General features: G+C 38.4%; 1 protein-coding gene across 1 annotated transcript in view; it reads right to left on the bottom strand.

The window, feature by feature from the left end:
• Positions 1-12,361, bottom strand: part of LOC150082952 (uncharacterized) — a 294,273-nt gene that overhangs the window by 111,545 nt on the left and 170,367 nt on the right. Inside the window, exon 8 of the mRNA XM_090378332.1 lies at positions 9,423-9,495. Within this exon, the coding sequence (XP_090234458.1) occupies positions 9,423-9,495 (73 nt within the window). The remainder of the gene's footprint in view (positions 1-9,422; positions 9,496-12,361) is intronic.

Below are 12,361 nucleotides of genomic sequence, written 5' to 3'. Positions count from 1 at the left end.
CTCCACATATATTAGCTTTACCAACCTACAGAAAGCTGTCTATCCTCGCCCACTCAATTCGTATTCAAAATTGAGGTTATTCCCCAACTGGAATAACCTCTCAATTTTAAACACAGCCACTGTCAATTCAAAAATTTATACTGCCTGTGTTAAACATAGGCAGCCATTAAGATCTAAACAGTCAGAAATATTTCACCAATAACTAAATCGATCTTATTTCCTATACAATTACCAACCACTCTTCGAAAATTCTTTCCATAGATATTTACACTGAGTGATCACTGAATTATGACCACACCTATGAAAACTGAATGCGACCCGTTGACCACGTGAGGTACGAGAGTACAGAGTAGTCGACTCTGTCGACTACTCTGTACTCCTCACGTGGTCAAAAGGATTTATCGGACTTTGATAAAGGACAGACTGTGTGAGCTCAATGACCTGGTGCCTTGATTTGCCAAATGGCTGAACTGGTGGGGTGTTCGAGAGCCGCTGTAGTAAAGTGTACCAAGGCGCCTCCGTAGCCAGGTGGGAAGGAGCAGCAGTGCGTAGCACACGCTTCTTGATTAGACCGGGGTTCGAGCCCGTCACCACCAAATACGGAGGATGCGGAAAGGTCAGGGAATGACCACCGCATATCCCGGAGCAATATGGCCCTAGTTGCTAATGCTCCTAAAAACCAAATAACAAACAAACAAACAACAAAGTGTACCAGGACTGGCGTCAAAATTGTCAAACAACAACCCAATGGCAAAACTGCAAAGGTCAGCGAAAGGTTGTTGTTAGAGGTGAGTGCCAGGTCTGACGATCATACAAGCAAACAGGCGCAACACCGTTGAAGAGTTGACTACTCAATTACAACATGTGCTAACCCGGAACAATATCTGGCATGACCATGTGTTGCGCACTCACACGTATGGGCTATACCAGCAGACGACCCCTATAGCATCCTCTCCTAACCAGTGTAAAAGACTCACATGGTGCAAAGAGCATGCAAGTTGGACATTAGAAGACTGGAAGAAGGTGTGCTGGTCGGATGAGTCATGTTATTTACTTCACACCGCGGATGGTCTTGAACGGATTTGGCATCTACAACATGAGGCTTTTCATTCATCATGCATGGTATCAAAAGTGCAGGCTGGTGGAGGCAGATGTATGGTGTGGAGCATGTTTCACTGGCAGGAACTTAGATCCCTGGTGCATGTGGAACAACGTATCAGTGGTCTCCGCTATTGTCAACTGCTTGCTGACTGAGTACACCCTGCTATATTACACTTTTTCTGAATGGTGATGGCGTCTTCCAAGATGACAATTCGCTGAGCCATTGGGCACTTGTGCAGGAATGGTTTGAGGAACACAGTTCTGAATTCCAGCATATCAATTGGCCTCCGAACTCCACCAATATCAATCCCATAGAGCACTTGTGTGATGCTATGGAAAGGCATATCAGGCATCTGGGTACACCAATCACCTCCATACCTGCATTTCTAACTGCATTACACACAGCTTGGTTGGCCATACCTCCTGAATGCTTCCAACATCTTGTTGAATCAATGTCACGCTGGATAGCTGCTGTATGAGGGCAAAAGGAGGACCTACAAAATATTAGGTAGGTGGTCATAATTCAGTGATCACTCAGTGTACTTCCTCTATCTGGTCTATATATTTATCTTTATTTTAAACGCTTTATTCCCAACAAAATTATTGAATAAATCAGAGCAGCAAATTTATTGCCATTCTGATTATGGACAAAATATGGATTCGTCAGACAACATCACAGTTATCCAGTGTGTTATACCTTTTAACCCACACTAGTCAGCTTTTTTATGTAAAGGCTGTTAACACTGGTACTTTTCAGGGATCCTAATCCCAGATACCCATGTTATAATTCTCTTTGCAATATTCTTTCAAAAATTAGTTGCTGAGGTTCTTGGTTAATGGTTTGCAGCAGTTCTTGTCTCTGAAACTATTTTTTTGTTTACCAGACAATATTTGTTGTCAATTAGATCCCTTAGCACAGACTTAACTACAACTCTGATGCTGATTTCTGGCTGATTTTGACTCACACCAGTCTTTAAAATCTTATTATTGTTCTTCCTGAAACACTAGCAAAGTCAGCTGCCTCTTTAACAGGATGTCCTTTAGACCTTCCAAATGCTATCATTCCTTTTTGCCACTCACTAACATCTTTTCTATACTCCATCATTCATGGTGGAAACCCTTGATTCTTCAGTCACATCTGGTATATCTGTAAATAAATAAAATAAGTTAACCTTATCTCTTCTAATTTCAGTGTTGTAAGCAAGCAAGTTTATAAGACATAAATGTTCAATCTGTTATATTCCCTATATGCCACAAGCATAGTAGCTGTCAACTTTTGACTTCAGAAAAGCTGGAAATCAGGTATAGGAGATTTTTTTAAAAAAAAATGCAGGTTTTAAAAGCCTAATCTACACTAGAAATCTAATTTCACTGACAAAATGCACATTTTATATTAAAATACAGCCACAGGATTTTGCATTAACTTGTTCATCTAGCAAATTTCCTGTAGTCTGAGGCTTTCAGCCCTAAACCCTTTTTAGTACTTGACTATCACAGACCGCATGGCATCTCTCATATTGTGAAGTTAAACTGAATAACTGGAATGTCACTCTTTGTATCACTGTGGTACCAACCTACCTGCCCACCAACGAGAGGCAGCAAGATTTGAAAAGGTGCCATCTGGGTGGTTGGAATAAATAACATGTCTTTTCTACCAGGGAAGCATTGCTTATTTGTTACATCTCAATATGAGATTAGCATTAGTAGAGGAATATGATGCAATAAAGCAAGCTTATGCAGCATAAGCCAAAAAAAAATCCCCATTTCACCCCTCCATTCATTCCAAATATCCGTCCAGCTCAGCCTTAAATTTATTTAGGTTATCAACTTCCACAACAAAATATGGAAGTCTGTTCCACCAATCAACCCACTGGCTAAAGGCAAATTTCCACACATCTATTCTGCAATTGTCTTTCCTCAACTTGAAGCTGTGCCTCCTCAGGTTCTTAATCTGAGCAAGAGGAAGAATCCCATCAGCATTCAGCTTGATCAACCCATTCAAGGCCTTATACACCTCAATCACATCACCCTGCAGGTGCCTACTCTCCAGGTGCAGCAATTTGCAGAGCTTAAGCCTTTCTTGGTAAGAGCACCCACTTTGTTCCCACTGACCAATCTTGTTGACCTTCTTTGTACTCGTTCTAGCAACTCTACATCCTTCCTAAAATGAGGCCTCCAGACTTGTACACAATATTCTAGGTGCAGCCTGACCACATTGCTTTGTACAATGGGATAATCACCTCCCTGTCCCTGTTAACAAAATTCTTATATATCATTGACAAGACTCCATGATCTGCCCTGGAAGCTCATCTGCACTGCTCAGCAAACTTCATATTTCACTGCACAATTACCCCCAGGTCTTTTTCACTTTTTCCACTTCCCTGAGTGTAGTACCAAACAGTTGGTACATTTCTCTTTGGTTATTACTACCTATATGCAGTACTTTGCATTTGTCAATGTTAAACTTCATTTGTCACTTCTCAGCCCATTTGCCCAACTTATCTAGATCCAGTTGGAGTAGCATACTGTCTTTACTGTCGTTAACAACCATGCCAACCTTTGTATCATCTGCAAACTTGGACATTAAACCTGATATACCTTCAAATATCATTGATAAATATACAAAACAACAATGGGCCCAACATCGAACACTGGGGAACTCCACTAATAACATTTCTCCACGAAGAGCAGTGTCCACTGATTACCACTCTCTGTTATCTCCAACTCAACCATCCCTTTATCCACTGTAGCAACTTACCGTTAATGCAGCAGTATAAAAAGCTTTCCTGAAATCCAAGTGCATGATATCAAAATTATTTTTGCCATTCAGTTCCTTTGTGACCACATCATAGTATCCAATCAAATTGGTCCGACAAGACCTCCCTTTCACAAACCCATGCTGTGTCTTAACTATTACGGCAGTCTTATCTAGATGATCCTGCAATGCTTCTTTGACCATTGATTCCATTATTTTCCCCGGAACACAAGTTAAACTAACAGGTCCATAGTTACTTGTGTCACCTTTTGAACCTCCTTTGTGAACTGGTGATACATTTGCACACCTCCAGTCCATGGGGACCTCCCCTGAGTCCAAGGAAGCTCTCATAATTATGGCTAATGGTTTGCTTACTTCCTTTGCTGCCTCCTTTAATATAACTGGATAGATCCTGTCCACCCCGGGTGCCTTCCTTATGTTTAACTTCAACAATTTCTCCTCCAATTTGCTCTCAGTTATTACAAAATCACTTAGCTCCTTGTTAGAGTTTGATAAACGTCTGGCACTCCCCTCATTGAATAACTCTTCATGTGTGAATGTAGATGCAAAATAGTCATTCAGTTTATCAGCTATCTTAGCAGGATCATCAATAGTTAACCCATCTATTTTAAGTGGTCCAACCTGATTCATCCCTTTCCTTCTAGAGTTTACATCAGTAAAGAACTTTTTGCTGTTTTTCTTTGCATCCTTTACCAACGATTTCTCGTAATCTGCCTTCACCTGCTAACCTACTTTGTGACTTGATTACAGACTAGTTTATATCTGCAATAGGCTTCAGTGTCACCTGATACTTTATATGCATCCCTACATTTTTCTTCTATGCCACGAGCCTCATTAGTTCATCTGACATCCATTTAGGCCTAAACCTTGAACAGTATTTCTTAGTTGGAATGAAAAGCCTAGTAGCCTCCAAAATTAAGTCCCTGAAGGCTTCCCCATTTAGAATTCAACATTGGTAACATCATCATCAGTTGATCCCGCTGTACAGAATTTAAAATCTGTCTGAGACCCCTGTAGTCACCTTTACGAAAGCAAAAGCCCTTCCCTTTAGTTTTGATGGTAGTTACATCTTTAAGTAATTCCCACATCAGTACATTATGATCACTGTCGCCCAGTGGTTCCTTTATCTGTAAATTCTTAATGCATGAATAATCACTGCTGATAATCAGATCAAGATTATCAGCAGCACTCCTTCTGGTTGCCCCTTGAACATGTTGCTGAAGAAAACAGTCATCCAATAAATCCACAAAACTCTTGCTAGTATGCAAGTGACCAACCCACAAGTTCCAGTCAACATCTGGAGATGTAATAAAAACGATGCCATTTCAGTTATTTCGCCAATTCACTACAATCTAAAATGATGCTTTGCACTAACTTGTTCATCTAGAAAGCTTCCCATATTTTGAGGCTTTCAAGGCCTAAACCCTTTTTAATAAGAAAATCAAGTAAGACACTTTCTCGAATACAAAATATTTTAATTAGTTAATTGGTATCAAAGGACAAATTGATACAATTAGAACAACAGTCCTATTGACTAAATAAAATTGGCTATGGTTCATATTTCTAATTTGAAATCTGAAAGTTCTACAGCCAAATTTACTTAGATATTTGAACTGTTTGGGTGTAATAATATCAATTTGACCTTTTATACCATCAACTAATAAATGTTTCATACAGTAAAGTATCACTCATTAAATGTTTCATACAGTAAAATATCACTCATTAAATTTTGTTACTTAGTGGTATTTCCATGTAATGCTCTTCCCAAGTTTAAACCTAAGAGTATATTCCATTTCAATAACAACTAAGGTTTTAACGTTACAAGGATGCAAATTGTATTTCTATGAAAAACCAGCACAATGTAATATTTTTGTTAAATTGTAGTTATTAAATAAAGTCAACATATCAATAAAATTAATTACAGAAATAGATTTAGGAAACCTTTGCCTCATTTAAGATTTGTGCCAGTTATTTACACAATTTAATTCACTGTGTGCACCCCAATGTGCAACTGTTTCTAAAGAAAGAAATTACTTTTTGTGGGGGGGGGAAAAAAACAATATCTTATTTTTGACTCTGCACATACTCAAATTGATCCCCTGCTGTGGAACTTGCTCAATTGACTGTTTTAGTTATTATGTCTGTTCAATATCACATATGTCCTTTATAATTATATGAGCAAAATTATTTGGAGATGTATAGTTCACCCTATAAATTAAAAAAAACAAAGAGATAGTCAAGCCACCTTTGGCCTATATGATGGCTTCAACTGCTCCAATCCAACTTTTCAATGTCACTTTCCATAAAACAGTCCTGTATGGCCCTTGCTATATAACATGGGGCACTGTCACGCCAACACTGACAGGATCCCTCTTCACAGAACTGCAATAGTACATAGACCAATGACTTCACTGTTTTAGAACCAACAGAGCAAGTAAAAACTAGCTGAATCCTCATACTATCATGGTGTGATAGACCATTCCCACCAAACTTCACAGTCAAGATCTCTCTCTCTCTCTCTCTCTCTCTCTCTCTCTCTCTCTCTCTCTCTCTCTCTATCTGTCTGTCTGTCTGTCTGTCTGTCTGTCTGTCTGTCTGTCTGTCTGTCTGTCCGTCCTTCACCCGAAAACATGTTCATAGAAATAAAAATTTGTGTGACATGATTTGCTACTATGTAGAATCTTCTACCACTATTCCATGAAGAGGGTCCATGAAAGCCAGGAACAACACCCTCTAAACAGTTTCATATTGATGACCATGACACTGGACTAATGCATGGCTGTCCTACAGATGATTTGATATACTGATATTCCTGTGGTTTCGTAGACCTGCTATACGACATTTTTCACAGACATTGTGCATGAGGCCATTTAGATCTTTATTGCATCGAGGTATCACTACAGCATTCAATCTTTGAATAATATCCATCGCAGTGGATTCTCTAGAAGTTCAGGCAAGTCAGAGTTGTAATGCACAGAAAGGTTACTGATCTGACATCCAACTACCATACTGTGATAACAGTCTGTGAATACTGGCTTCTAACATACTGCTGCTCAGGCAAGTCTGAGATTTATATTGTCATGTCTAAGCCAATATAAACACGGGATACTTCTAGAAGAGTGAACAATATACACATATGTAACAATGGGCAAAAATGAAAGAATAAAACATATACACTAAGTGGCCAGTTTATTAGGTACATCCCATTATCTAGGGAAATGACCACTCCATCGTGGACAGTGTCACACATGCAGGCTATATTATTATTATTAGCCATATGGTGTAAGGAAGCCTGAGGCTTATGCTGCACCATCCAAAAAAAATTCCCAAGTTACCCTGGGAGGGAGGGAGGGATGTTATTTGGTTTTGAGGAGCATTAGCATTAGCAAGACCATATTGCTCCGGGATATGCGGTGGTCATTCCCTGACCTTTCCGCATCCTCTGTATTTGGTGGTAACGGGCTCGAACCCCGGGTCTAATCAAGAAGCGTGTGCTACGCACTGCTGCTCCTTTCCACCTGGCTACGGAGGCACCAGGAGGGTTGTTGTCATTTGGTTTTTTTAGGAGCATTAGCAACTAAGGCCATATTGCTCCGGGATATGTGGTGGTCACTCCCTGACCTTTCCGCATCCTCCGTATTTGGTGGTGACGGGCTCGAACCCCGGTCTAATCAAGAAGTGTGTGCTACGCACTGCTGCTCCTTACCACCTGGCTACGAGGCACCAGGAGGGAGAGAGAAAGAGAAGTAGAAAGGAATTACCAAGAAAGAGAAGAATGATGATATCCAGTTCAGGACGCTGGGTGTGCCAAGCCCATACTCACCAGATGAGCCCCTGGGATGAATACATAGTGTGGGTAATAAGAAACAAAAGGACAGGGTGAGTGTCCATGCATATACACATGCATGCAATTTAGTGAAAGAATGGTCAACAGCACAATATAAGTGTTTTTGAGGACAGTATGACTGTCATAGTCAGGCATACTAGTGGCATATTGGTATTGCCATCCTAATGAGATGTTCGCTAGTGCACCAAAAATAGTTCAACAACCAGAAAACGTTGATCCATTGGAAATTCTGTCAGAATACAAAGCATGTTGATGTGAGAGGCTAATAAAGAGTAAAAAGAATTGTGCAGTCTAACAAACAGACCATAATTAAAGGGATACGCTGGAACATACATATAATGTGCAGAGCCTATCTTTTGCCTAGGAAAACCAGGCATGTGCCTAGTACTTTGAGAAGTCTGTAAATGGCAATGGACACAGACAAAATAAATGATTTCCAGTAGCTTAACAATGAGCATGCGTGCTCATGTTCCTTATAAAATTTTCAAATAAGATTATCGTGGTGTTTGTATTTATACTTATACTTGATTTTGATACCAAAAATAAATGTTTTATTAAAATAAGTATGTATTATGTATTATATTCTATTCTTAATTTGTACTCATAGAAATATATGCATATATGCAAATTTATTTGCTTTACATTTTTATATTGACTGTAATCCTAATTTTTGATTATAGTGTTAATTTTTTTTTTTTAAATTTTAATAGTAGGGGCCCTCGAAAATATTCTGCCTAGGGCCAAAATACTACAAAGACAGGCCCTGACTATGTCACATTCTGTCACAGATGTAAGGAAGCCTGAGGCTTATGCTGCACCAGCCAAAAAAAAATTCCCCTGAGAGAGAGAGAGAGAGAGAGAGAGAAGAAAGGACTTAGGCGAATGGTATAGCAGCAGTTGGTTACACAAGGCTCTAAGTACTACACTTTTTGGATAAAAAAAAAAAAGCAAATACCAACAGTAAAAATTTGAAATATTATTAACGGTACTATCACTCATCTGTTTTGTGTGCTTGTAAAAATGTCTTCACATTTGATCTGCATATTGTACAGGCCGAAAAAAACAGAACTAATATGGGGCCCTGCTCTCTTCACATCTGAGATTGACTAATCATAATCTTGACTCAGAGACCTCTCGAAACAAGTGGCTGACAGTGATGTATTGTGCCATGGAAGAGTAGCTACAGGTAGAGTGGACACTGGAACACCAACACTATATTTGAGATTTGGAAAAGGGTTATCTGGTCCAATGAATCCATTCCAAACTGACAGCAAAACTAAAAAAAGGCAGTGGCAGCAGCAGCACGAATAAATTGAACTATCATTCCAAATGTCAACACAGTGCAGACATGTGGAGTATGATGGTGCGAGAGTTTTAGTTCTGCATGTCAGGTCCCCTATTACTGGTGGATCAACACCTAAATACCACAACTTACTTGAAAATTAGTGCCAACCAGGTACTCCATGCTTGCATTATTACATCCCCTCATGCTCACATTATATCTGGTAACAGTTACTTCCAGCAGGATAATGCACCATATCACAAAATAGATCATTCAGGAATGGTTTCAGGAACATGAGTGTAACTTTGTCATACTTTGTTTTTGAAACTGTTGTATAAATTTTGGTGCCTAATAAACTGACCACTCAGCACCTTGAAAAATAAAGAAAAGTAACCTGCCAAATGAAAACTACTTACAAGCTTCATCCAAAAATCAGCTCCAATGGAATTAGTTTTATCACAACTGGGTAACTCTTGTGATGTGCTACATCTGCATGAAATCAACTATATTACTATACTCTTAATCATATATGTAATGGTTTCAAATATAAAATAAAAAAGGATACATTTGATAACAAGGTTAAATTTTTTTCTAGTCCATGTTCTTTTTATAATAGCTGTAAGTAACAGCTGCTATAGGAAGTTAGATCTGCTGAGACTGAATCATTTCAGATGTTCAAAATATAAAATGATAAAATTTTTTAAAACAATTTTCAGACTGAAATACTATTTATATTAAGTTAACTAAATACTGGCATACATTATTATTAGGGGGAAAAAATCATTAAAAAAATATTTGAGCCCAAAGGCTCAAAAATGACAAGCAGAAATATGATTGGGAAGGAAGATCTCGTGTTCCTTATATATGTACCTTGTTTTTATTTTTAAAGAAAATACCAGTGGTCAAATTGTAAATAGGCAATCTGTTGCTCTGTCTTGGATGGATTTTCAGGACAGCACACCATTTAAAAAGGCATTATCTGTATTCATAATTACTAATCTGAATTTGATTGAACATGAACAAACTACACACTATAATAATTACTCAATTGACCCAAGAGCACATTCTTAATTTTTTTTGTTACTTTATCTAAAATATTGCTAAAAGAGAACAATGTCTTAATAAGTTAGTTAGATAATTACAATTTAATCAATCAATTGCAGCAATACGTGCAGAGAAAGGAAATCAGAAGAAAACAATACTTATATGATGCCAAAATTTGGCGACACTCTTTTAAACAATGCAATGCCCCCAAGTGTCACAACAACCACTTTGGAAAGCTCATGATACATAAAGACAAAAACAAGAACACAGAAGAGGCTGGTTTCTACAGTCCTAAAGGCAGGTGATCTTTTGCCTTGAATGCCAACTGGTTTGGAGGAAGAGATATTAACAGGTTTCTGTGAATATAATGAGACTCCAATATACACAGCAACCTGTAAAGGATGCCCTGACTTCTTTACTTGTAGGATCACAGAAATCAGTTAAACTTCACTACCCTTGTTTTTGCATTTATGCACAACTACAGAATATCACGGAAGTGCTTGCTGTTGTTTTGGTTTTTCAGAGCATTAGCAACTATGGCCATATTGCTCCGGGATATGTGGTGGTCATTCCCTGACCTTTCCGCATCTTCCGTATTTGGTGGTGACGGGCTCGAACCCCGGTCTAATCAAGAAGCGTGTGCTACGCACTGATGCTCCTTCCCACCTGGCTATGGAGGTGCCTTGGAAGTGCTTGCATATCACTTCTAAAGTGTTAATTTTATGTAAGGCAACTGATGAAGGAACCAAAATGTTCTGAAACATTGGTTTGTAATAATTATGTAAATCGTTAAGTTTTTTGAACTATGTTTGATGCAGTGTAGCATGATTAATTTACATATTATTATTCATATCTGCATTAACTATGATACCTTTAAATTTATATTGAAAAATTAATAAACTGGAAAATTATTATATTAAAGCTGTTAAAATAGAAGCAATGTTCATAAAACTTCTGTTCATTTATTTTACTGAAGCAACATAAATATATAAAAAAAATAATGAATATGTTGAAAGAAAGGCATTATTAAATGAGACATGCTATTCAATTCAATACGATGGTAAAATAACTTTGCACCAAATGAGTTAATCCAGTTCATTAATTTTCGAAAATGTAGGAAAAATATATGCCCTACACAGTACACTCAATTCATCATGGTCTGTGAGGTGTACTGCAAAAATTCTTATGGGGATGGTAGCTAAGGTTGCAAAATTGTTCCAAAACAGTGATAGAAATAATACAGCCGTCTGATAAATTTCTAGTCCCCCACAAAAAGAATGTATTTCTGATGCTATTGTTATTTGGTTTTTTTAGGAACATTAGCAACTAAGGCCATATTGCTCCAAGATATGCGGTGGCCATTCCCTGACCTTTCCGCATCCTCCGTATTTGGATTTCTGATGCATCATGAATCAAAACATTGTGACTCCTCCTGTCTCCACATGGAGAGATCTGACAACACCTAAAAGTGACTCCACCAATCACAGCAGCATATATATTGTAATGGCATGGGTAGCAGCCTTCTATTCATCAGTACGAAGAGTGTGCAACATGGAAAGGGAAGAACCTAATTCAGTTTTAATGGGGAATGATTTGTGGCAATAGGAAGGTGGGGAGAACATCTCGGCAACCACAGGAATTACAAAATGTTCAAAGACCATCATAATGAAGATGTGCGAGAAACAGTCCAAAGAGGGATACAACAACCAAATGTGCCAGGGAAACCACTACTGGTTGACAGTCGAAGTGAACAGCAGGTGCTAACCTCAATTAATGGCAGACTACAACCAGCAGACACAATATGCAACGTTCTAACATTAGTAGTAGCAAATGATGCAAGAAAGCAAGCTTATACAGCATCAGCAAAAAAAAAAAAAACCATTCCCATCTCACCTATCCATTCGCTCCAAACATTTGTCCAGTTCTTCTCTAAATCTATTTAAAATATCACCTTCCACAACAGATGGTAGTTTGTTCTGGCAATCAAACACTAGTTCGCTAAAGGCAAATTTCCGCACATCTATTTTACAATTATCCTTCCTCAATTTCAATTTATACCCCCTGAAGTGCATAATCTGAGCAGGAGGAAGAATCCAATCAGCATTGAGCTTGCTCAAATTCAAATTCATTCAAAGCTTTATACACCCCAATCAGATTACCCTGCAGGTGCCTAGTCTACAAATGCTGGGCAATTCACAGAATTGAAGCCTTTCTTGGTAAGAGCATCCATTTGTTCCCCTCACCAATCTCGTTGACCTTCTCTGTACTCATTCCAACAGCTCTACATCTTTCCTACTATGAGACCTTCAGA

This window comes from Mastigoproctus giganteus, chromosome 7 (assembly GCF_048544385.1).
Source record: "Mastigoproctus giganteus isolate SK-2022 chromosome 7, ASM4854438v1, whole genome shotgun sequence".
Lineage (NCBI taxonomy): Eukaryota > Metazoa > Arthropoda > Arachnida > Uropygi > Thelyphonidae > Mastigoproctus > Mastigoproctus giganteus.
This window is presented reverse-complemented; position numbering and strand designations above follow the sequence as displayed.